Source organism: Plecotus auritus (genome assembly GCF_963455305.1).
Source record: "Plecotus auritus genome assembly, chromosome: 8".
Taxonomy (NCBI): domain Eukaryota; kingdom Metazoa; phylum Chordata; class Mammalia; order Chiroptera; family Vespertilionidae; genus Plecotus; species Plecotus auritus.
In genome coordinates, this window is record NC_137782.1 from 7,939,484 (window position 1) to 7,966,638 (window position 27,155).

General features: G+C 38.3%; 1 protein-coding gene across 3 annotated transcripts; it reads right to left on the bottom strand.

Moving 5' to 3' along the window:
• Window positions 1-1,236: 1,236 nt before the first annotated feature.
• POLI (DNA polymerase iota) lies at window positions 1,237-27,155 on the bottom strand. 3 transcript variants are annotated; one of them, XM_080686756.1, is made up of 11 exons: window positions 27,030-27,127; window positions 25,336-25,458; window positions 23,662-23,826; window positions 18,269-18,421; window positions 16,125-16,361; window positions 13,121-13,299; window positions 11,279-11,370; window positions 8,598-8,728; window positions 6,276-6,481; window positions 5,527-5,622; window positions 1,237-4,291 (listed from the first exon to the last, which is right to left on the bottom strand). In XM_080686756.1, the coding sequence occupies exons 1-11, from the start codon at window positions 27,067-27,069 to the stop codon at window positions 3,470-3,472; spliced, it is 2,244 nt and encodes a 747-aa protein (XP_080542882.1). In that variant the 5' UTR covers window positions 27,070-27,127; the 3' UTR covers window positions 1,237-3,469. The 3 variants fall into 3 exon arrangements, with proteins under 3 accessions (XP_080542882.1, XP_080542883.1, XP_080542884.1); XM_080686757.1 differs by lacking the exon at window positions 5,527-5,622 and having other exon boundaries at window positions 27,030-27,155; XM_080686758.1 differs by lacking the exon at window positions 5,527-5,622 and having other exon boundaries at window positions 27,043-27,127.

Below are 27,155 nucleotides of genomic sequence, written 5' to 3' on the forward strand. Positions count from 1 at the left end.
AAATCCACAGTTCTAAAGACATAATTTCAGAAAGTAAAAACAATTCTACTTGAAGGAATGTCTGAGATGCAAGAAAAAAGGTGAGCCAAAAAAATTAAATAACATGTGGGCAAACCTAAACAATGGCCATATAAAATACTAATATTATCAAATTTGAAAGTTAAATAAAGAACTGGAGGAATTTGATTAGAATTAATAAGTTTTAACATCCTCATGTTTGCAATGAGGGTACAGAGAGATATTTACCATTTTTAGATGTTAAGCATGTTAAATTTATAAAGGTAGTACAAAGTACTAGAATGTTTAAATTTCAAATCAGTAGAGGGAAAACCTAAGTAGAAACTCAGCCAATCCAAAAAGACAGAAAAGGAATAAGGATCGGAAAGAAGCATAGCACAGAACAAGGGAAAGAAAAATGGGCAGTAAAAAGTAAGATGGAAAAATAAATCCAAATATACTTGTACTTCTGCACTATGGTGGAACAGATATGCTTCATACCAAACAGACTCTGTAATTCATTGCTTGGTTTTACTGTATAACAGAAAAGCCCTCTCTCTCTACCCTCAGACAGAAAAAAAAAAAAAAAAAAAAAGAGCGAAACAAAAGCAGGAAAGGAGCAGGAAGCATCAGGCAAAAAGCTTGGAAGGTAGAGTTAACCCTAAAAGCAAATGGCCCGCAAATGACCTATGGAGAGAAACCTTAAGACAGTAGCAAGGCCGAAACCGGTTTGGCTCAGTGGATAGAGCGTCGGCCTGCGGACTGAAGGGTCCCAGGTTCGATTCCGGTCAAGGGCACGTACCTTGGTTGCGAGCACATCCCCAGTGGGGGGTGTGCAGGAGGCAGCTGATCGATGTTTCTCTCTCATCAATGTTTCTCTATCCCTCTCCCTTCCTCTCTGTAAAAAAAATCAATAAAATATATTAAAAAAAAAAAAAAAAGACAGTAGCAAGGTCAGGCGGCTCGAAGGAAGACAAGTGCATTCAGCCAGAACCTAGAAGGGATTGAAGTGGTGCCAGTGGATTGGCACTGCCTCGCTGGGAGCAAATGCAAACCATCTCTGAGGGGAAGCACCCACCATTTAGGTCCTTTGTCTTCCCACAGTTTAGGTTGACTCACACCCTTGAGGAAATAAGCCAAAATGGTACACATCAGTATCAGAAAGTTGAAACTTTTAAAAATTTAAAGTAGTACTGAAATAATCAGAAATAGAATATAAAATATTTGAGGTTTTTTTTTACAAGACTGTAATGAATAAACAGGTAGAAAAAGAATCAAATGAAAAATATACTAAAATTAAAACCATTCTTAGTATTTTAAACAGATCAGACACCGCTGAAAAACAAATCAGTGAACATAAGAAAGAACTGATGAAATAGGCCAAAATGTAGCAGATAAACAAGATAATGGAAAGAAGTAGAGATTAAGGGACATGAACGGTAGAGTAAGAAAGTCCATCATTGTGCAATCAGGAGTCCCCGAATAGAAAAGCGATCTTTGAAGGGCTAGTGGCTAAGAATTTTAGAGAACATGAAAGATACAGGATATCAGCATATATCAAGGATAAATAAAAATAAATTCACACTTCCTAATATTATAAACTAGAGGCCTGGTGCACAAAATTCGTACACGGGTAGGGTCTCTAGGCCTGGCTGGCGATCAGGGCTGATCAGGGCCTTCCAGCTGCCATCCGGGGTCTTCCTTCCAGCTGTTGGCCGGGGCCTTCCTTCATCCCACGCCGCCCCCTGGTGGTCAGTACACCTCATAGCGAGCAATCGGTCTCCCAGTCGAACTCCCATGGGGTTAATTTGCATATTAGGCTTTTATATAGAGAGATAATCTAACACTAAAGATAGATTATTTTATTAAAAGCAAACAAAAGATAACTTAAAAAATCAGATGCTGGTTTCTGGCTGAAATGATTACACAGATTATTAGAACTTTTTTAAAAAACAGATTATCTAGAAAAGTGATAAACTCTGTTTATAAGTTTAACTACCTTATCAGAAAACTACATGCAGAAACTCCTATAGTTATTTGTATGGTGAATAAGTTCTGATGTTCTTGCTACAAGTTATTGCTTTTGATAATCCCAAACTCCCTGTTAAAAATACTTGATTAGGAAATTTTCAAATTTCAAGGAATCTGAAACTTAGTTCAAACTTCTTACCCAGAAAGTATTTTTAAGCTACTCTTTACTCACATTTTTGTACTTTATTTTTATTGTCCTTTCTTTATATCTGCGAAGGTTATAAATAGGACTCCTCCAACAGCGCTTTGGTGTATTCTAGAAACATCCTGTCTTACAAATTAAAGGTGCCCACAATCTTATATCCAATTTTTAATCTGGCAGTAAAAGGTGAAGGCAATAAAAATGGGAGAAAGAGGACATCCATCACTTCAGTAACTGTGTATTTGCTGTGGACATGAAATTCTTATTCTCATCTACAAAATGTAGAGATGCGAAAACATAACCACTGCTTTTAGCCCCTACAGACTGGCCAGAGGAATGGGCCTCTTTCACTGCCTCGCATCCTTACGACCCACTCTGCCTTGCACTTCTAGTGTCTGTCCTTCTTTTCATCTCTCCGCATGGAAAGTTCCTTCTAGTTCTCTACATGTATAGACACTCGCCTGCCCAACTCCCCACCTTTATTCAATAGTCACTGAATGCCCTCTGTGTGTCAGGCATTGTGGTAGGTTCCAGGTGTAATAAGAGGTATTAACTGAATTGTCATCACTTTCCTATTTAAAAAAATTAACTTAATAAATGGTACATAGTACTTCAAAGATATCTACATTTTTAACAGGTGAGTTGGCAGAATTCTTTTGGTTAATTTTTAAAAATATATATTTTTATTCATTTCAGAGAGGAAGGGAGAGGGAGAAATAGAAACATCAATGATGAGCGAGAATCACTGATCTGCTGCCTCCTGCGCGCCCCCTACTGGGAATCGAGCTGGCAACCTGGGCCTGTGCCCTGACTGGGAATCAAACCATGACCTCCTGGTTCATAGGTTGATGCTCAATCACTGAGCAACACCAGCCGGGCTTGGCTGTTTCTTAATGGGCTAAATTTCGTTAAATATTCCATATTTCACAGAAAAAAAAAGTTATTTTGTATGGCATAGCAATGATTTGGCCAGTCTATTTTTTTTTATATGCAGGCATATACAGTATATCTTTCCCCCCATTTTATGGGAAATGAACTAATGCTAAGATATATTTTTATTGAAAAGCAATATAAAAGTTTTAGAAATATGAGGAAGGTAATGTTTTACATTACTTCTTCTATTATGAATTTTTTATATTTTGTGTCAGAATTTACTTCCCATATTCTTGCTTTAGAACATTTTATATTGGATTGTGACATTAAATATTGATTAGTGTTTAATTTAGATGAGCTTAATAAACTGCTAATCTGAGAACAATGGTCTTTCCCTTGTTTTTTAGACCCTTTTTCTGAACATGCTTATTTATGTACATTGTGGAAATCTGATCCTGTTCTTCTCTTCCAATCAGCCAACAGTTCTTTTTGTACCTCTTCTGGAAGTTCATAGAAAACTTCAGGATCAACATCAGAAGGAAAAGTAATTTTCTCAGCAGTAGCATCTTGCTCTCTATTTTCTGCAAGTCCTTCATGATGAGACGCTGCTGCGGTCGGTTGCTTATGGCTATCTGTAGTGCGGTTTTTGGAGAAACGTTGCTCACTCTGCAAATTTGGAAATGAATGAAAAACAGATACAGTGGGGTTTGTATTTGAAAAGTGGAATCCTTGAGATTTTTTAGGTCCTTGACTCATTCGTTCATCTTTTAAGCTACTGTCCAAAGAATGTGAATAATCCTTTTGGCTAGACAGGTAAGAGGAACTGTTATTTAAGCCTGAGGTTCCTGGTTCACAGGGAGATGATGAGGATATCTGTTTGCTATTAGATAAATTATCTCTAGGATTTAAGGGACTATCTTGCATTTGCTTTGTAGAAAAGAAAGATAATAATCCTCTAGAGGCTTGTAATGGACAACTCAAACTTCCTTTCCCTTGAACTTTTTCTCTAGATTTTCCAGACAGTATTTCTTCTTGAATATCTACTGGAAGCTGTTTAAAGACTTCTTGGTCAATACCCTCAGGAAGTGAGCCGAGTGGGAAATCATCACTGTTTTGATCTTTAGAAAAACTTATAGTATTTAGTGGAGACTCCAGAGTTCTTGGACTTTCAATTCTTCCAGTTGGTAGAAAATCCCAATTTGTTTTTTTGTCTTTGGAAAAATCCTCCATATGAATATCTTTCATTTTCTAGAACACAAGGATAACACAATAATTTAGATATCTAATATCTTTAAATATTCATGCTGCTGAAGTGTGAATGTACCTTATTATCTGACCAACGTGTTTCTATCCTACTCAGTAACTTCAACTCTTTGGGTCAGCTCCCAACAACTAGAGATGACTAATCCACCGCAATTAGTCACACTATTGTGTGCATCTTTACTCACTATTCCAGGAAGAGGTTTACTTCATAGATAGCACTGAGCCACCAGGAAAGGATCTTAACAATTGTGGATTCAAACTTCCAGTTCTGTGACTAAAAGAATGATGGCCTAAAAAGGTAAGTGATTCTCCGAGGGACAGCTAAATATTTAAGTATATATGTATAAATATATATTTATAAATATTTATATGTATGCATAGAGCATCAAAGACTAGTTTTCTAAAAATCCCTATTCTAAACTGTAACATTTAATGGAAAGGAAAAATATATACTTCCATGGTGAAAATCCAACATCATTATTAAGATATAACACTTTTCAAAAAATTAAATTTATTGGGGTGACATCGGTTAATAAGATTATATAGGCTTCAAGTGTACAATTCTATAATACATGATTTGTATATTGTACTGTGTACCCACCACCCAAAGTCAAATCTTCTTCCTTTACCATATATTTGATCCCCTTAACCCTTTACTTGCCCTTTTATATATTCATAAAATAAAAATTTAAAAACACCTTCAATTCTAATTTGCATAGTTTTTTAGGTAAAATTTTCACTTAAAAGTTTAAGGATCATAAAAATGTATACATAGTCAAATATAATTCAGGAAACATCAACACAATAACTTAAAAATAAAAGAAGAGATTCGGGCCATTGCCAGACACACACAAGGTGCTTTCACTTATATTTGCCTCTCTAATACCACTGTACATTAATTCTCATTTTACAGATTACAAAGCAAAAAGTCAACACCTTTTAAAATTTCAGTTAATAGATGAAATAAAATTGGTCAGAGAAAAATAGTAATTTGAAGAGGGCACTAATTCATTATTTCTGTAACACTATTCTCATTTTAAACTTATATGTAAATAAAATATTACTAAAATTATACTGACTGATAAATAAATAAAGAAAATAATAAAAACACTTTAAATTAAGAGTTAATTGGAGACGCCCTAACCGATTTGGCTCAGTGGATAGAGCGTCAGCCTATAGACTGAAAGGTCCCAGGTTTGATTCCGGTCAAGGGCATGTACCTTGGTTGCAGGCACATCCCCAGTAGGAGGTGTGCAGGAGACAGCTGATTGATGTTTCTCTCTCATCGATGTTTCTAACTCTCTATCCCTTCCTCTCTGTAAAAAAAAGTCAATAAAAGATATTTAAAAAAAAAGAGTAATTTGCAGACATGGACGATTTAGTAAAAGACAATTATTTTTTAAAGAAGCCCACATTTAGTAAAGAGGTTTGCTAAAGGGTCACACACAGGACTTTGTTTTAGTCATCTGAAAATATGACTGGCCTTTGCCTCTCTACTGCCAACCTCTTATTTCTGCAATTATAAAATTAGCAGTCATATTCTATCAATATTGCTATCAGAATTCAATTTAATGTCAAAACCAAGAAAATTTAAATACTTTCACAAAACACTGAGGGGGGTGCTGGTAGCTATGTATAAATTAACAGAAAAAATAATTTCATTTCTAGTATCTAAAAATATTTCCATATGTATGAGCTAATCATCATATTCCTGTATACGGATATGAAATGTTTCAATACTTCCAAAACAGGGAATCTCTATAATGGTTTCTTTTTTACCCAGTGATGCTTGTTTTCTTCTTGATCACAGTACAGTATACTTATGAGTAGCAACTGTAATAGGATAGGTATTATATATACATGTAAGTCACTCAAAAAATTTAACCCCAAAGAAACTCTAAATTATATCCATTAAACACAAACTGAGACCTACAACTTAATTACACAAATCCAGTAACAGTGTACTTACAAAACTGTGCTTGCCAGAGCATGAAGTTGTTGATAATGATGGTGTTAAGTAATAATCAATAGTCCCTTTCTTAGTAGTATTCAGTGATTTAAGGTTGCAGAAGCACACACTTAAAAGGGTAAGATGAAATGGCATCTTCACATTCACCATGCTTCGAAAAAGTTTCATAAGTATGTCAACCATTGGGGTCATCACATCATAATTTCCTAAATAAAATGTTTAAGAAAACAGTATCTAAACACATTATAAAATAACTAGAGGCCCAGTGCATGAAATTCATGCACTCAGGGGGGTGGGGAAGGGGTGGTCCCCTCAGCCAGGCCTGCGCCCTCTCACAGTCTGGGAGCCCACTTGCCTAAGCCATCAGTTGGACATCCTTAGTGTTGCCTCGGAGGCGGGAGAGGCTCCCACCACCACCGTTGTCGCCAGCCGTTGAGCCCGGCTTCTGGCTGAGCAGGGCTCCCCCTGTGGGAGCAGCACTGACCACCAGGGGAAGCTCCCGCATTGAGCATCTGCCCCCTGGTGGTCAGTGCGCATCATAGCGACCAGTCGTTCCACCATTCGGTCTATTTGCATATTAGCCTTTTATTATATAGGATGAACATTAAGAGTTTAATATAATTTAAATTAAAATCCTAAATAGATATTATTGGGACATTTTGACAGTATGTATGGAAACTAGAACATCTCAACATTACTACCAAATGCCAAATGAGTAAAAGTTTTCAAGAGCTGAAATATGGAATATCTGGTTAAGGTAGTAATGACGTCAAGAAATATCCCCCTGTGTTATGCTCTCACATCGATGTTTCTCTCTTCTCCCTTCATCTCCCTCAGAAATCAATAAACTATTCTTTAAAAATAAACAAACAAAAAACACCTAAAGCAAGCAGAAAGAAGAAAACAACGAAGTTGAAATAAATTAAATAGAGAAAATAAAAACAGAAAAAACAATGACAACAAAAGTTGGGTTTTAAAAAAGATCAAAACTGACAAACCTTTGCTAGAATTACAAAGGAAAAAAAAGAATACATAAATGACCAAAATCAGGAATGAAAGAGGAACCTCACTACAGACTTCACAAAAATTAGAAGAATTATAAGGGAATATTAACAACTTCATGACAACAAATTAGACAACTAGGATGAAATGCATATATTTCTAAACGATACAAATTACTAAAACAGACTCAAAATAAATAACTAATCTGGATAAACAGTTAACAAATCAAATTTCTACTTTAAGATCTTTCTACAAACAAAAGCCCAGGACCATGAATACCCAAAACAATTTAGAAAAAAATTGAAGCTGGAGAACTTACACTACCTAATTCAAGAAAGTATCAAGATAGGGTAGAACTGGTAAAAGGATAAACATATAGATCAATGGAATAAGAACGTCAAGAAATACATTTCTACAAAAATGTTTAGTTTTTTTATTTGTTTGTTTATTTTTTTATTAATTTCTTTATTGATTAAGGTATCACATATTTGTCCTCATCCCCCCATTCCCATCCCAAAAAAATGTTTAGTTTTTTACAAAGGTGTAATGACAGTTCAATGAGGAAAGAATAGTCTTTTCAACAAATTCTGCTGGAACAAATGGATACCTACATACAAAAGAATGAACTAAGACCCTTACCTTATACCACACATAAAAATTACTCAAAGTGGATCTAAGTTTAAAGCTTAAAATTTTAAAATTTCTAAAAGAAAACAGAAGTATCTGTGATCGTTGATTTAGGCAAATAACTTTTAGATATAACACTAAAAGCACTATTCATAAAAGAAAATACAAACACAATGAAATGCCACTACACAGCCTCAAGAATGACTATCATAAAATAAACTGATAATACTAAATGTCAGTGAGAATCTGAAAAAACTGGAATGCTCATACACTGTTGATGAGAATGTAAACTGTTATACCCACTTTAGAAAAAATTTAGCAGTGTCTTAGAGTTCAACTTACCATAAAACCCAGCAGGTTAAACCAAAGTATTTACCCACCCAATGACTTGCCAGCATCATTTTTCATAATAGCAAAAAAACTGGAAACAATCTAAGTGCTCAAAAAGAAGTTATCTCATGCCATATAATTACAATAGTCTTGTTTTTTCTGAACTTGGGAAGCATTCTTAACTCTTTACTTTTATAATCTATTAAACAACAACAAAGTTTTCTAGTGAAAATTTCTGATAAAGAGTTTTAATAGCTCACTAACCCCCTGTGAAAATCCTCTATCTATGGATCATATTTCTAATTCAAAATTTGCTCTTTTAAGAGCCTAATTAAATTAAATTATTAGGAAATTAGCTCATACCTGTGCCTAACTTCTGAATTATGTGGGATGGAATAGAGCACTGACGACTCTCACGGCTACAGTGCTTCTCAGATGAATACCGACGGATTATTAATCTTATTGTATGTGGCTTCCTTCCATCTTGGCATACTCTAGAAATAAAGAGAAAGGGGAAATAGCAATTTGAAAAATATTACCTAAAGATTTTTAAAAATTGTCAAATTAATTTATATAAAGATGACAGATTTAATAACTAAAACAATTATAAATACAGTTGATAAGTAGGCAGTAAGCAATAAAGATCCTTGACTAGCCCAAATAAATTATGCAAAGTCTGCAAACTAATGCTCTGAAATTTTAAGTGTAAGGCTCTCAGGCCTCACTCAGAATTGAGTGCTATCAGAAAAAGAACAGAAATAAGACATAATTATAACAAGCAATTTTATAATCCAAGTCCAAATTACAACTAAAAGCAAAATATTAAAATCAACAGGAAATTAAAGAAACAGAGAATCATTCACTGACAGAAACCAATATATGAAAAGTGACAGATTTTTACATATTTTAAAAATACAGGATCACAAAAAGAAAAAAAAATTAATGAGATTACTTTTGTCAAAGAGCACTCCCCAAATAGACCCCAGAGAGCCAATAATAATGTCACCACTATGTTCCATATGAAGCAATAACTTGAAGTATCAATTATATATTATATTTAGGAAGTACATATACATGCATCCTAAAGAGTGTTCCATCCAGCCCTGGCCGGTTAGCTCAGTTGGTTAAATCATCCTCCTGATACACCAAGGTTTAAGGTTTAATGCCCCATCAGGGCACATACAAGAATCAACCACTGAATACATAAATAAGTGGAATAAATCAATGTTTCTCTTTCTCTCTCTCCTCCCCTTTCTCTTTAAAATCAATAAATATAAAGTTTTTTTTAAAATTAGTGTTTCATACAAATGGTCTTGGTTTTGGATGGAACACTAAAACAAAGGTTTTAATGATACAGATAGAAAATTCACTTAAAGAATAGAAAATCTAATTAGAGAAAATACATGTCATTAAAGAATAACGTTTTCCTTTTTATCTGTATGGCAATGAATCAAAAATCAAGTACAAAATACAAATATTGTACACTGTTTAATATACTCAAATTAAGTATTTTGAATTAGAAAATTTCGATTTCTGTAATAATTTTTCTCTTATTTATCACAAAATACCTTGATTGCTGCTTTACTAAAATAATATCTTAAACAGTTTCTGTAAACATATTACTAATTTAAATATTTTCCAGTTAAACTTGTTCTAATAAGCCAATATGCAATTCAAAGACAATGATTTGATTCCTGTAACTAATTAAGACATACTATAAAAAGGTGATATTCTATGCAATCTTGAATTATTGGCTAGAAATTGGATTAAAAATTAGATGATTTTATACCTCTTACATATCTACATATACTTAAGAAGGAAAACACATTCACACACACGATTATTTTTTGCCAGTTACTTAGAAGGTATTACACCTCAGTCACTGAAATAAGGGGCCATGGTACAGAAGAGAGAATGGCAAGCAGAGAAAAGGATAAATGGTTAATATTTGGTATCGCACAGGTTTACAGCACCTAGACTCATTTCTGGGTTGATTCTTAGAATAAGAGAACCATAAAGGTTGTAATTCTTGTGGTTTTTCTATGTGCGGAACTATTTCTAAAGGCCAGGCTTTTCATAATAGTCTTCTATTTAGTTGAAGCAAAGCAGATGATCCACTTTCACAAGCATATTCATGGGCCCAGCCTGAGTCATATCAGGGGAGCTGGGTCATCGTCAGCCCTGCTTGCATGCAGCAAATGATGAGCTGCATAGCTTTGCTCACGGTATGAGAACCATCCTGCATGTGACAGCAAAGTTGTAGGAAATTTCACTTCATCAGTTTCTGCTACTTAGAGTCATTAAAAAACCCTTTTCTCTAGTCAGTCAGTCAGTCATTCAGGCATCTTTACAGAAGCACACCTACCTTCCCAAGACTGTTAGACCCATGACACCCCATTTTGAGAAATCAAAAAAATGAGAGGAACAGAGATAATACTCTTCTACGGAGTACTGGGCTAGATATACGATGGCAAAGGAGCATGTCAGAAAGGTGCATGTCTTATTCTGCTTATGCTAGGCTACTTGTATACTCATAGTCCCGTGGACACTCTTCATGTACTTACAGACCAGTAAGCTGCACACACCCACATTCACTCTCACTGCTCACACACAGCCCCGTTTAGCTATTCTTTTGTCTGACTCCATTTTCTTTCACACAGAGTAAGGCTAAGGAGATATAAGGGGTCTTCTGCTTTCTTTATCGTTGTTGCTCTTAATAACTACCTATCCTCAACCATTATAAATTTAGAGGTACAGGAATTCTAGAAAAATAGATAAAACCCCCTTAGGTAACTACCAGCAGCTTAAGATTCACAATATAACCACAATGTTACTAAAAACCAATGGAACTAGATGGATTAAATTTAGTTAAGAACATCTTTTACTACCTTTGCAACAGCTTATAATGTAGAGAAATTTGGTGATAAATGATCTATTGTTATACTAAATGATTAGTCTCCAGTTAATCTTTAAGTTCCAAGACAGAACATCAAGTATTCTTTCCAGTACAGAATATATAGGATATGGAAAAATGAAAAAATCACCTGTTCAGAAGACTAGCAAGTAATTCTTGGATCTTACTTTTAGCTTCGACTTCTGATGAACATTTTTTAAGTGAATCTTCTTCACTAAAGGACTACCAAAAAAGCACAAATAAGGATTACTGCACACCCAAATAAGCATATACAATTACCAGTGTATATGTCAGGTAAATCAACACAGCCTTGATTAACTTACCTCTTAACTTAGTTTGAGCCACTTACTAGTTCACTTTTATATTAACTCTTTTTATCTGCAAGTTATCATACTCCACTAGAAAGTGCACTGGAAGTCAAGAAAATTTTAAAGCTCTAGTAGCAACTCCAAGCTTTCCTGTATGATTACAACGAGGCTCTTACTCTGCTAAAACTTGACTTTAACCTTGGGCAAGTTATTTAACTTTTCTAACCTACAGTATCCTCATCATAAAAAAAAACCACAAAAAACTAGGGAGAGAAAGAGATGAAAAGGTTATAAATAAACAATAGAACTACCTACCTTGAAGGTTTGTGAAAATTAAATGGGCTAATGTACATAAAGTACTTTAAGTAAAGTGCCTGTCACATAAAAAATAATCAATCAATATGAACTAGGTAATTAAACTTTTCTCCATCTCCTAAATCATTAGACTTCTCTAAAACCAAGACTTTTTAAAAAATTAAAATATTTTGCTTCATATATGTAATACTAGAGGCCCGGTGCACGGGTTCGTGCACCAGTGGGGTCCCTCAGCCTGGCCTGCGCCCTCTCGCAACCTGGGACGCCTTGGGGGATGTCGGGCTGCCAGTTTCGGCCCGATCCCAGCAGGCTGAAACCGGCAGTCCAACATCCCCCGAGGGATGCAGTAGTGTGCAAAGCGGCGAGCAGCCGAGGAGGAGCCCGAGCCCAGCCGGGCACTGCGCCACTCCTGCTCATCTCAGCCCCGCTGCGCCTGCAGCTGCTGCTCGGTAGAGCTGCCGTGGAGGTGGGAGAGGCTCGCGCCGCAGCTGCGCTTTCCAGCTGTGAGCCCTGCGCCTGGCGCCCATTGGTCAGCCGAGCGGCGCTCCCACTGTGGGAGTGCACTGACCACCAGGGGGCAGCTCCTGTGTTGAGTGCCTGCCCCCTGGTGGTCAGTGTGTGTCATAGTGACCGGTCAACCGGTCAGTCGCTTAGGTTTTATATATATAAACTAGAGGCCCGGTGCACAAATTCGTGCACCAGTGGGGTCCCTTGGCTTGGCCTGTGGAATCAGTCCAAAACCGGCTCTCTGACATCCCCCGAGAGGTCCCGAATTGCGGTGAGGGCGCAGGCCAGGCTGAAGGACCCCACCAATGCATGATCGGGGCTGGGGAGGGATGCAGGAGGTTGGCTAGCCAGGGAGGGACCATAGGAGGCCTCCAGGGCATGTCTGGCTTGTCTCGCTCAGTCCCAATCAGCTGGACCCCAGCAGCAAGCTAACCTGCCGGTCGGAGCGTCTGCCCCCTGGTGGTCAGTGCACTTCATAGCGACTGGTTGACCGGTTGACTGTCTGCCCCCTGGTGGTCAGTGCACGTCATAGTGAGCAGTTGAACGGCCTTAGCATATTACATTTTGATTGGTTGAATGGCCAACTGGACGACCCGACACTTAGCATATTAGGCTTTTATTATATCAGATAGGCTATTGGCTAACTTGAGATTGAAATACTAATTCTTAGATTCAATTTAAGAATATTTTTAAATATATTATAAAAATTAGCTTCCTCACAGGAAAGGGATCGTGTACTAACCTAACAAGCAAACTAGATTAGTAAAAACAGCAATAAACTAGAAATCTTTCTCCAATAATGTGACTACCAGTAAGTACTCCAGTAAAATGTCATTATGCACCTGAGGTGGTCCTGAGGGTGTTACCGGAGAGTTATCTTCTCCAAAACTGAGCTTCTGGATACGCTGAGCAATGGGAATTCCTAATTCCTTTTCTAATATTTTGGAGGAAACGGTTTGAAGATCATGCACACTACTGATACCCAGTGCTTCAAGGCGTTTGGCAGTTTTATAGCCAATACCTAAACAAAACGAAATGCATAGGGTGTTACAATAGCTTTCTCCTTAAAATAAAGCTAATTAAAATACTGTCATTCCTGTATCAACCATGTCTTTAAATTCCATAATGAATATTTTGCTAAGATCAAAGTTCATTAAAAATTAGATAGTTCTTCTTCTGCTCAAGGCATGTGAATTATATGAACCACTTTGAAAACCTAACAGCCCTAATATGTTTAATATAATATAATGAATATAGAGAGAACCAATAAATTCAGTCTTGATAAAATGAGATTTTTACCACCTGTTATATACCATTGTGGAAGTTTTCAAGGATCATGGTGATTTTTCATATAAAGAAAAACTGTCATCAGAGCAATTAAAATTAATTAGCATGTGCTTATTAGTTAATCTAACTGATTTCTATACACATACCAAATATTTATCTACAAGTCATATCTGGCAATATTTATCATCCACATATAATTAAGAGCCAGAAAACAAACAAAAAATTCTCATTGGCAAAACTCCTATCATACAGTTTTTTTGCAGGAAAACTCAGTCATATTTTATCACAGGAAAAATGTTCAGGCAATTTAGTGCCCCTTTACTCCTCTCATTTAAAAAATTAATTTTTCAGTTATCTGGTTTCCTTGAACAGTAAAGAAGTAAATCAAAAGCAATGGTGTGTAGAGGATATTATTAAAGTGGAGTGACAGATATTTTCAAAGCTGAAATAAAAGAGGACTGGCAAGTTGGCAATAAGGAAGAAAAGAGAATGCCTGTTTTTAAAAAAAAATACAAGAATTCAAAAAGTAAAGCTGAGTAATAGTGTTAAGTATCAGTATACAATCCTCAATGTATTACAACCTAACATAGTAGTTGTTCTTCAAAACACAGATTCAGATTCATCCAAAAAGTTAACAATTGTAATATTTACGGCAAGGCAGTGAGTAACACATTTTGGAATCACGTAAACGTGCGTTAAAAATGTGAAGAAATCTAAAGATTAAGTTTCAGTTGTCTTAGAAATTCACTTCCATTGAATTCTATTATAACATCTTTGTCCCCAGCAATGCCATAGAAATAAAATTTAACATACCAATATTGATGGTCTATAAAAACCTAAATATTTAATCTTCAAGGATACAAACTTACCCTACAACCTGAATAGATCACTGAACCTTTCAAAAAATCAATTTCCTCATCTTTAAAAAAAAACTTCGCCTAAACCAGCAGTCAGACATCCCTCTCACAATCTGGGACCGCTGGCTCCTAACTGCTCACCTGCCTGCCTGCCTGATCGCCCCTAACCATTGTGCCTGCCCGCCTGATGCCCCTAACTGCTCACCTGCCTGCCTGATCACCCCTAACTGCTCACCTGCCTTCCTGATCGCCCCTAATCACCTCTGCCTCGGCCTCCGCTGCGGCGGCTTTTTCCAGAGGACATCCAGAATGATGTCCGGGAGGACGTTTGGCTGTCTGGTCTAATTAGCATATTACATTATTATTATAGATATTAGTGACCCGGTGCATGGATTTGTGCACATTGAAAGGAAAATTAGAATATTTTAATATCACTATTCGCCCTTTCTCTATAATAGGAGTGTCAACCAAATTCATGACCGACAATGATAGACCGAAACACATGTGAGCAATTGGCACCAGCGAGAGCTTTATATGTATCACGCATGCGCGAGTCAACTTAGCCTTTTATATATATATAGAATAAACTTGCTTAATTAGACTTGCTTTCCGATTTAGCTAAACTTTTTCTAGCCCAGTGAAGCACCCCAACTTCTCTTTCAGGTAATTGTCAGCAACACAGCAGTAAATATCAACACAAAGCAGGTTATTATTGTAGATCATGCAGGGAGAACAAAGGGTAAAATATTTAACTGCAGCAGTGTTTGACTATATTCTGTGCAGTGAGAAAACCTGAAGTCATTTTTAAGTTCCACCATTTCTTGCTTCTTTTCAGTTGGGTCAAGCTTCTAAACTTTCTAAATCTCCATTTTCTGGCTAATGAAAATAGGATTCTACCGAGTCTCCTATCTACCTACTCCAGGACTTCTGTGAGGATCAAATGAGATGAGGCACGTGAAAATGCTTCACAAACATTTGGTTAAATGTTTGTACTTGGCTATAAAGCAAGTCAGGTTCCTGGGCTGAAAAAACTCCAAGGAGGCTAGTCGCTAGGGAGAGGAAGCTGGGCGTTGCAATGTGACATCATTACCCGGTGCCCACAGAGACCATTTCCGGGCTGGGCTGTGGGCCGCATTTTGTGCCGTGGGGTCTTGGCTGCCTTGGCTGCGATTTGGTGGGGTGTCGCTATGGGGTGGTGGTGGGGCCTTTGTCTCACATGGGGGAAGCTGAGTGTTAGTTTGTCGGCGCCAGGTCCGTGGTGCCATGTATTTTTAAATGGCCAGTGTGTGTCAAGGCAGCTCCTGCATTGAGTGTCTGCCCCCTGGTGGTCAGTGCGCATCATAGCTACCAGTGGGATGGATGGACACTTAGCCTTTTATATAGATTGATAATCTTCAAATAGAGTTAATAAAATACCTCTTTAGATGCAATGTACAGTATAAGGTTATGAACCAGGGATTGGAAATAAAGGACTATACACTTCCAGTTATAGCTTTCATGATCATATTCAAACTATACAAAAGTAGGTGAAACTAGCAAAGTACTTTTATATATTTCCTAATACAGATTCCCTCCAAAGAACATTAGCTTGTTTGGTTTCTCCAAGAGCCAAGTATATAGGCTCTAAGAATTAACTACATATATCTATAATTTTTCAAAAAAATACAATAAAATATATACTTTTCAAATATATTTGTCTTACCAGGCATTTCCTTTACGTGTTTCAGACTGTGAATGAGATCTTGAGAACTTTCAGGGAGTAAGACTGTTTGCTGATTTGGTTTAAAGATGCCAGAAACGAGTTTTGCCAGTAATTTATTGGAAGCCACTCCAGCACAGCCAGTGAGACCCAGCTGATTGTACATGGCTTCCCGCATCTCTGCCGCAATCTGAGATCCAACAAGTAGTCTGATGTGCAAGACGTCATGCAGGTTTATAGCTATAAAAACAGCCAATGTCATTAAAAGAACCACAAAACAATTTAATTTCCTTTTTTACAAATGAATTTTATTTACCAATGAAGGTTTATTTAATCTAAATTCAATGTTCCATCACCACCATACTGACATCCACTTAACTAATCTGCTTTGTTCTTCACTGGAATTCTGTTAAGTAAATAATTACAGGGAGTGAACTCTAAGGGCCTGTGATAGAGAATGCACAGACGTGCTTAATGATGAACAGATTATGAAAACTCATCTCTCATGAAAAATTCCTACTGACATCAGTAAAACTTTTATATTCCTGTTTATCTGTAAGTAAGCATAAAAGTATTACATTAATAAGACAGTTAACATTATAGTTTTAAAGAACTGAATCTAAATTTTATGTACTGGCTGAATGAAAAACAATTTTAAATCTGTCCATATTTAAGAGATCTCTTATGAAAAGTGCAGGGAAATTATCTAGAAACAAATTTTCTTAGGTGTGAAAATGGTCTTACAATTATATGAGACAATCCTTATCCACAGGAGTACTTACAAATGAAGTGTTATATTGCAATTTACTTTCAAATGGCTCATCAATCAGTCAACCAATCAATAAAGAGCAAGATAAAGCAAATATGAAAAATGGTAACAATAGTTGTATGGACATAAACAGTACAATGAGTATTCTCATTGTATTATATTCTGTCAATTTTTCTGTAGGTTTAAAATTTTTTTAATAAAAACTTGTGGGAAATAGGAAGAATTCATGAAGAATTAGACATTTTCTTTTTAGGTTATAAAACCTAGCTCTCTGTATTATGTTCCAAGCAATACAGTCTGAGTTTGCTTTAAGAATTATATAGAAACCTACTTGGAACCTTCTTGCTACTTAGTCTTTGTAAGTGACAAGAGACCACAGGTACAAAAGATGGAAAAGCTTCATGTCTTCTTCCAGAAGAGAACTGTAGCTCTCCCCCTTTTCTTTAATATCAGGGAGGTGGAGAACTAGATCGGAGACTGATCACCAGCTCTCAAAAAACAGGGATAAGGAAGCACATGTTGAAACCTAGGAGCAAGATGGTCAGGGCAAGTCTTACACAAAGCAGAGTAGTTTGTCTTCCATGTGGTATAATGTGGAAGTCACCAACGGAGTTGCATATGTTTCAAAGTCTAATTAAATAGTCACTAGAGATATTGCAGCTGATTTTCAAATGCAAATGTCCCTGGAAATACCATCAGTCATTTATACTTTAATCTGAGAAGGAAATGAATCATCCTGCTTTCATGCTAACAGTTGGCAAAGGTCATCTGAACTAATGAACTAGGAGCTTGCCAAAGATGGCAGGTAGGCCTGGACGAGCTTCCACAAGGGTTAGCTCAGGGGACAACATGAGGGTTTTGGTGCCTTGGGGGACTGGAAGCAAGAGGCGATAAAATCAAACGTATTTTGGTCTACCTCAAAATCTTGCTTAAAGATCGCTTTAAGAGAATAAAAAGTTATTCTAAAAAGTGTATTATCAAGCCAACTCCTGTAACTTAAGAGGTATGAAACTTAAAAAATGGTAATGCATGGACCATGTCAGAGAAATGAAAAGTGCACAGAGCACTGAGCTACATGAGCAACACCTAATTTCAGCCATCTTAGATTACTGGAATATAGCTATACCTCCAACAAAAGCCATAACATTTTCAGAAAGTCAATTAACTTAACTCACAGAACATTAAGCCAAAGAAGATATAGGCATAACCCGCAGACACAGACAACAATAAGGTGATGGCCAGAGGGATGGGGGGGCGGGGGCAGAGGGGTGGATGCAGGTAGGCAAAGGCGGGGGGGAATGGGGACATCTATAATAGTATCAACAATAAAAAATATAAAAAACAAAATACTGAATAGAATAAATAAGAAACCACTTACACTGATTATTGTACACATGACCCGACACAGTCAGTGCTGCAACGTCATCGCTTGGAAGCCGCTGTAGTCTCTTCTCAACCATTTCTGTTAGATCCACAAAGTTTTCATCAAATCCAAGTCTCTCCACAACTGGACTAAATTCTTCCAACAACTCTAAATTTAAATAATATTGGAACACAGATGTAACAAGTTATAACTATAATAAATTTAACTATTTTATGCTTACCTCAAGTATGTTGTTAAAAGTTTCACATATTCACAGTTCCACAATATATTTAATAAAATCCTCAGTTAACTGTTTTTTTTTTCTGTGTCACATTTTTAATAAAGACTATATATTTCTAACAAAATAAGTCCAAAAATGATATTCCCTGGGCCAGTGGTTAGCAAACTCATTCGTCAACAGAGCCAAATATCAACAGTACAACGATTGAAATTTCTTTTGAGAGCCAAATTTTTTAAACTTAAACTTCTTCTAACCCCACTTCTTCAAAATAGACTCGTCCAGGCCGTGGTATTTTGTGGAAGAGCCACACTCAAGGGACCAAAGAGCCGCATGTGGCTCGCAAGCTGCAGTTTGTCGATCACGGCCCTAGGCAGATACTCATAGCAGATTTAGTGCAATCTCCTATAATTATAGTTACTATATTCTACATTAAATATCAATGGTTATCCTATCTAATAAAAGAGTAATATGCAAACTGACCATCACTCCAACACACAAGATGGCCACCCCCATATGGTCAAAGATGGCTGGCCCCAGGTGGACACAAGATGGCCGCCACAAGATGACCAGCAGGGGAGGGCACTTAGGGGTGACCAGGCCTGCAGGGGAAGACAATTGGGGAGGACCCAGGCCTGCAGGGGAGGACAGTTAGGGGGACCAGGCCTGCAGGGGAGGGTAGTTAGGGGTGACCAGGCCTGCAGGGGAGGGCAGTTAGGGGTGACCGGGCCAGCAGGCAAGGACAGTTGGGGGGGACTGAGCCTGCAGAGGAGGGCAGTTGGGGGGGACCCAGGCCTGCAGGGGAGGACAGTTGGGGGGAACCCAGGCCTACAGGGGAGGGCAGTTAGGGGTGACCAGGCCTGCAGGCGAGGGCAGTTGGGGGCAACTGGGCCAGCAGGGGAGCCGTAAGGTATCGATCAGGCTGGCAGGGGAGTGGTTAAGGGGTGATAAGGCTGGCAGGTAGAAGCGGTTAGGGGCAATCAGGCAGGCAGGGAGGCAAGTGGTTTGGAGCCAGCAGTCCTGGATTGTGAGAGGGATCCCAGATTGGAGAGGGTGCAGGCTGGGCTGAGGGACACCCCCCACCCCCGTGCACAAATTTTGTGCACTGGGCCTCTAGTAGTTAATTTGATCTTGAACCAGTGGGTCAAAGAATGAATTATGGTCTGCCTAGAAAAGCAAAAGCAATAATATATTCTAGCTATATCTTCCACAGGAGTTTCTAAAGACAAAACAAAAAATTATAATTTCCAATTATTACTGAGCCCAAAAGAAAACTCACTTGATTTTCCAAATACACCACAATTCAATATTTTAATTAGCCATTCCCCAACTTATTCCTTAAGGGCAGAGATGGACCATGATTTACATGTATTTGAATGTCTAGCATCTAGAAAAAACATAGTCCTTAAGTCAAATGTTTACTAAACTGAACTGAACCAAGATTTAATATAAATTCAAAAGGATGATCTATTCTCATTTTTAGGATTAAGACTACTAACAACTTAGAAATCATTGAGAAGAAACTTCTTTTCTCTCTGAATTATCTGATACCAGCTGGATAGCAGAAAACATTTACTATTTTTTTCATCTCTGAGGCAAATCTTTACAATTTGAGAATATCTTAACATTCTCATATCTACTAACACAGGGGTCCTCAAGCTTTTTAAACAGGGGGCCAGTTCACTGTCCCTCAGACCGTTGGAGAGCTGGACTATAGTTTAAAAAAAACAACTATGAGCAAATTCCTATGTGCACTGCGGGCCCGGGACGAGTCGGCTGCTAAGCAGGACAGGTAGCGGCACCCGGCGGGCCGGATACATGTCCTCGGTGGGCCGCATATGGCCCGCGGGTCGTAGTTTGAGGACGCCTGTACTAACAATATGTTGGGACAAACTCATGTGCAACATATAGCAGTATTCAAAATTTTAAATGCAAATTACTTCTGATCTGGCAATTAAACTCTTACCTTATAGATATCCCCATAAAAGTATGCCAAAATTTCCATATGAAAATGTCTACTGAAGCATATATTAGTAAGAGCAAAGAGTTGGTAACAGCCTAACAATCCATCACTGTTAGGAAAACCATAAAATTCATCATTTAGAACAAGACTTTTTTATTTTTATTTTATTTTTTTAAATTGTTTGAAGCATTACAAATAGTAGTACATATGTCTCCTTTTTTTTTCCCCATTGACTTCCCCCCGACTTTTTTTTTTTTTTAGATATATTTTTATTGATTTTAGAGAGGAAGGGAGAGGGAGAGAGAGAGATAGAAACATCAATGATGAGAGAGAATAATTAAACGGCTGCCTCCTGCACGCCCCCTACCAGATATCGAGCCCGCAACCTGGGCATGTGCCCTTGGCTGGGTTTGAACCCAGGACCCTTCATTCCGCAGCTGATGCTCTATTTACTGAGCCAAACTGGCTAGGGCAAGAACAAGACATTTTTTAATACAAAGAGCTGCTATTAATAATTATGCAGAGCCAAAACCGGTTTGGCTCAGTGTATAGAGCGTCAGCCTGCGGACTGAAGGGTCCCGGGTTCGATTCCGGTCAAGGGCATGTACCTTGGTTGCGGGCACATCCCCAGTGGGAGGTGTGCAGGAGGCAGCTGATCGATGTTTCTCTCTCATCGATGTTTCTAGCTCTCTATCCCTCTCCCTTCCTCTCTCTGTAAAATATCAATAAAATATATTTAAAAAAAAATAATAATAATTATGCAGAGACATTAGGCATAAAGTGGGACATACTGTCTTCATATCACTAGAGGACTGGTTAAGTAAGTATGAAACAAAACTCAAGAATGAGGAGGAGCTACATGAATGGCATGAAAGATCACCAAGAACAAAGGCAAGATGCACAACTTTCTGTATCTTACAATTTCTTCTGTATATACTAAAAATCAACTTCGTAATATTCAGACACACCATTTTGTATAGATGCACAAGTGCTATTTGAGGAATACAGTCTTGTCTTTTCTGCATGGCTATCCTTCCTTCCCACTTCCTCCCATTTCAGCACCGCCTCTCCCACTCCAGAAGGTAACTAATATTAAAAACTTAGCCCTAGCTGGTTTAGCTCAGTGGATAGAGCATTGGCCTGCTGACTGAAGGGTCCCAGGTTCAATTCCAGTCAAGGGCACATGCCCAGGTTGCGGGCTCAATCCCCAGTAGGGAGGTGTGCAGGAGGCAGCCTATCAATGATTCTCTCCCATTACTGATGTTTCTCTCTCTCTCTTCCTCTCTGAAATTAATAAAAATATATCTACACTAATAAAACAGAAAGATGCAAATTGACCATACATCCGCAATGCCCACCAGCCAATCAGGAGTGAGTATACAAATTAACCCAACAAAGATGGCTGATTAATTTGCATATGCAGGCGCGGAGTGAAAACTGAAGGCTCCGGCCGGAGTGAAGGCCTGGGTCCTGGGTGCTGGAGGAAAACTGGTGCCGGCAGCCAGGGGAAAGAAGGCCTACTGCATGAATCTTTGTGCAACGGGCCTCCAGTATATTTTTTAAAAAGTTAAAACTTAGTATATACCCTCTCATATTTATCTTCCTGTTCATATATACTTGTACACACATATGTGGGGGAGGGGTTTGTGCTATCCTATATAATAAAGCCTAATATGCTAAGTGTCCAGTCGACCCGTCGGCCATTCAACCAATCAAAGCATAATATGCTAATGATATGCTAAGGTTGCTCAACTGCTTGCTATGATGTGCACTGACCACCAGGGGGCAGATGCTCCGATTGGTAGGTTAGCTTGCTGCTGGGGTCCAGCCAATCCGGATTGAGCAAGACAGGCCGGACATGCCCTGGAGCCCTCCCGCAATCCCACCCAAGCTGGCCAACCTCCTGCATCCTTCCCCAGCCCTGATCATGCACTGGTGGGGTCCCTTGGCCTGGCCTGCACCCTCTCGCAATCTGGGACCTCTCATGTTGAAGAGCCGGTTTTGGCCTAATCCTGCAGGCCAGGCCGGGGACTCCACTTGTGCACAAATTCGTGCACCAGTCCTCTAGTTGTTTTATACAAATGGATAAATGTGATATACTTTTTGCATCTTAACTTTTGCTCACTCAATAAGGTATATAAACATACAGCACCTATGCATCCTTTTTTTAAAAAAAAATATATATTGTTGATTATATCACTGGGTTAAAGAATATAATATGGAACTTTAACTTTAAAATATAATATATAACTTTAATTTATAGATTGCTTTTTCATAAAGGCTGTTTCTACTTTTTCTCACATTCTTTCTTTTTTTTGCAAGTATGATGGATATAAAAATCTTAATTTACTAATTCAAATTTCCGTAGCCAATAATGAATCTGAGCATTTCTTTTTTCCAGGTAATTACTGGACATGTATTTGCCCTTTATGTCAGGTGTCTATTAATATTTTTGTCATTTTTCTTGAGCATTTTTGCTTGTTAGTTTGTTAGCACTTTTAGTTATATTTAACCCTTTCATCTGAAAACTGCTACAAATACTAAATGAACAAACAAAAACAGGAGCAAAAATACAAATAAATATAAAGCTAGTTTTTAATTATGTTAAACATTACAAAAGCCTCTCCCAACTAACATTAATGCATTAGCCTATAGCATATCTCTCATAATTAAATTAAAAATTAAAATATTTGGTCCCGGCTGCAGTGGCTCAGTGATTGTGTGTTGACCTATAAATCAGGAGGTCATGGTTCAATTCCTGGTCAGGGCACATGCCTGGGTTGCAGCTTGATCCCGAGTAGGGGGTGTGCAGGAGGCAGCCAATCAATGATTCTCATTATTGATGTTTCTATTTCTCCCTCTCTGAAATCAATAAAAATATGTTTTCTTAAAAATTAAAATATTTGGCTTTCTTTAGTATATCTTCCCATTTCCTCACTATTAAATACTGTTTTACATTTGTTCTTATATTTACATGACACCATTCATGACAGACTTCAAACTCCTTTTAACTTTACATTTTTTGTCAAAAGTTACTTATATAAAGTCATCCTCATAAATATTTCAAAAAGTGGGCAAGACCTAAAATAAAGTTATTAGCAAAAAGGAACTGACTTATGGCCATTTATACTTATTAAAATATTCATGTAATGAACAGGCCTCCTATGTAAAAGTTAATGGTAAAATAACATTGCCTATAATCTGTACCTGTAACCTTATACGATGTCTCTCTGTAACGCGTCAGGTCTTCTCCATTAACTAACACCAGCTGTGGACACTTTTCTTTTGCATCTCTTACATTCATAAGTTTCTTTACTCCAAGTTCCCTAGCTTCATAGTTGCAGGTAACCACCAAATATTTCTGCTGAACACCTATAAAAATAAATATTTATGAGAAAATGGAGAATTAAAGAAACATCTTAAAATATAATTTACTAATCCCATCTTATAATTGTAAGTTGTAAGGCAATCTGTGTTTATAAAAATAAAAAGCTCTAGCCCAGCCGGTGGGGCTCAGTGGTTAAGCGGCAACCTATGAACCAGGTCGCAGTTCAGTTCCTGGTTAGGGCATACGCCCAATGGGGGTGTGCAGGAGGCAGCCAATCAATGTTTCTCTCTCATCGATAATTCATTCTCTCTCTCCCTCTCACAAATCAATAAAAATACACTGAGTGGCCAGATTATTATGATCTCTGAACGCATAATCTGGCCACTCAGTGTATATCAAATATAATAAAAGGCTAATATGCAAATTGTCCCCTCAACCAGTTCTACCAGCAGGCAAGCCGGCCAATGGCCCATGTCCCCTCCCCCTGGCCAGGATGGCTGGACCCCACCCATGCACCATTTCATGCACCAGGCCTCTAATATATATATGTATATATGTATATATTTATGTGTATATGTATATACATATGTGTGTATATATATGTGTGTATACACACATACACACACACACACACACACACACACACACACACACACACACACTGAGTGGCCAGGTTATTATGCGTTCAGAGATCATAATAATCTGGCCACTCAGTGTATATTTAAAATAAAAAGCCATATCTTGGTTTAAAAATACAGCATCCATTCATCAAAGTTCTATAAGTAAAATTTAACAGAAATTTACCACACATCAATATATTCTACAGAGTCTTCAGCAAAAAATACAAATAAAATCATTACGGAATTATTTTTAGGCAATACAAAACGAAAACAATTTATACTGAATTAACTCTATACAACTCTAGCCCATGATTTACCAAAAAATAAAGCAGATGAAAAATAACAGTACAATTACTGGTGCTGCTAGAAAAACTCACTTATCTTCTGAGTAACTGTTCCATGAATATAAAGCAAAGTTCTGTTAACACGTGTCAGCCTACAGCAATTATCAGGGATCTCCCCCAATAAATGTTCTAATTATTGAACTATTCTTCCTAGCCACCTACAGAAAAGATTCGACAGTGAGGGGGCATTCTGAGCCCCCTTCTTATCAAAACGATTAAATCATGATCTACAGCACCTATAGAAATTCTAGTTTACTGAATCTTAGTGGCTTAAGATTGCTAAAAATCTGCTTTCTCTTTCACACAAATTGACTACGTGTTTACCATCATAAAAATAATGTTCACCTAAAATATGCTAAACACAAATACGTAGAAAAGAAAGTAAGAGGATTGTGTCAAATTCACCATTTATTAAATGAGGCTTATAAAGTTTACACCTGGTAGTGAAGCAAAGATTCTGTCCATAAAGCACCTTAAGAACTGCTTCCAAAATCTTTCTAATGTGGTTAATAAATCAGAATACAATAAACATAATAAATGAGTGCTAATCCTCTTATACAATGAAAACATTTTCGACATTCATAATTACCTAAAGGTTTACCCTTTAGTTCCGGATTTGAGATCATTTCTACTTGTGCATAAAAGCAATCCAGGTCCACATGTACTATCACTCTGGATGAAGAACTTCCTGCTGGCATCACCCGATCATGAACTGATCAAACAAATGCAAAGAAACACAAACATATATTCAGGCTGCTTATCATCTCTGAGCAACTGGAAGTTCCTTACAACATGGTGACTGAGAAAAAAAGAACGCAGAGTGATTTTAAAAGTCCTTTCCGGGATTTATTACATGTCAAAACATCTAAAAATTACAAAGACGTGAGAGCAACTCCATCTACAGCAGGGTCTCCAGCCCTGTTTACATAGCATTTCTTTGTGCACTTTATTTTTCTCAAGAAGTAATAATTTTGAGGGGCGGGGGGGGGGGGGGGTAAAAACTTGATTAATAATGGAAGAGGCAAGAGATAATCCTCTCACGTGGGAGTTGACAATAAAACAGGGTAAATCGGAAGGGGCAGAAAAGTTTAAACACTGATTTCAACCAACTTAAAAATTATTCTAAGTGGCATGTCCTTCCATTAAAAAAAAAAAAATCAGAAATACAAAACTGCAGAAGACAATGTATGCGTTCCAGTGGGCTATATTTAGCTCCCGTAAGAGAAGGATTGTGATTCAGTGCTGAATCACCAGTGGCTGGCATATAGTAGACAACCAATAAACGCTCGCTAAATTGGAAGAATGCGTATTTCTTGGATTTTAAAAAAAAATAGCTCATGTCAGGGGGGAATGGGGAGGTGGGGATGGAGACACGGGAAAGGTGAGATTCCAGCTGAAAAAATAAGGCAGGTTAAAGGCAATGTGAGCCCTAACCGGTTTGGCTCAGTGGATAGAGCAAAGGCCTGCGGACTGAAGGGTCCCAGGTTCGATTCTGGACAGGGGCGTGTGCCTGTCCCCGGTGGGAGGTGTGCAGGAGGCAGCTGATCAATGTTTCTGACTCTCTATCCCTCTCCCTTCCTCTCTGTAGAAAATCAATAAAATATATTTAAAAAAAAATAAAGGCAATGTGATATCTGGTTTGGATCCTGGGACAGAAAAAAAAAATTATAGTGGGAAAAAACCTGGTAAAATGTAAATAAAGCTTGTACTTCAGTGAATAGTGTTATGCCGATATTAATTTCTTAGTTTTAACAAATGTACCATGGAGAGGTAAGATAGTAACATTAGGTAAAATTATTTCTCCAACTTCTGCAATTCTAAATTTATTCCAAAAATTTAAAGTTTAATTAAAAAAAAAAAAAGGCAGGGAAAAAGAGCCCGGGGTGCGGCGATGTAAGGTACATCCGAGGCTGGACGCGGGGCACCGGAGAGGCGACCACCGCGCACGTGCCTCGTGCAGGGTTCCGAGCCGAGCCACTCCTCCCAGGGCCCCAGCCCTGACCACTGGCGGACAGGGTCCCCCCTCCTGCAACTGTAAGCCTCCCGGGAGGCTCTTCGGCTCCCAGGGGGTCTCGGAGGGACTCTATAAATACGGTACGCCCTCAACGTCTGCGAGGTGAAGCCACCCCTCTCGGGTCTGGGCCACAAAACACCAGGCAGCAGACAGCCGCCCTCGTGGCAGCGCCAGGAGCCACGCGGGGCGGGGACGGTCACACCCCAACGGCCGCCGCCACCGCCCCGGGCGTCCGCCCGCCCCGCCCTGCTCCTCGGGCCCGGGCGCACCCGGCGAGCCCACCGACACCCCCGCCTCCGCGCGTTCCATGGCCCGAGCTGCGTCCTCTTCCTCGTCGCGGGCGCCTTCCTCCTCGGGCTCCGCCCCCAGCTCCTCCCTCCCGCGGCGGCCAACCG

Coding starts and splice junctions, on each gene's coding strand:
- POLI (XM_080686756.1), bottom strand. CDS start 27,069: ATGGAACGCGCGGAGGCGGGGGTGTCGGTGGGCTCGCCGG. Junction 16,362..18,268: donor TCATGTGTACAATAATCAGT/GTAAGTGGTTTC, acceptor CTGTTTTTATAG/CTATAAACCTGCATGACGTC. Junction 8,729..11,278: donor CTTGCTAGTCTTCTGAACAG/GTGATTTTTTCA, acceptor CTTTATTTCTAG/AGTATGCCAAGATGGAAGGA.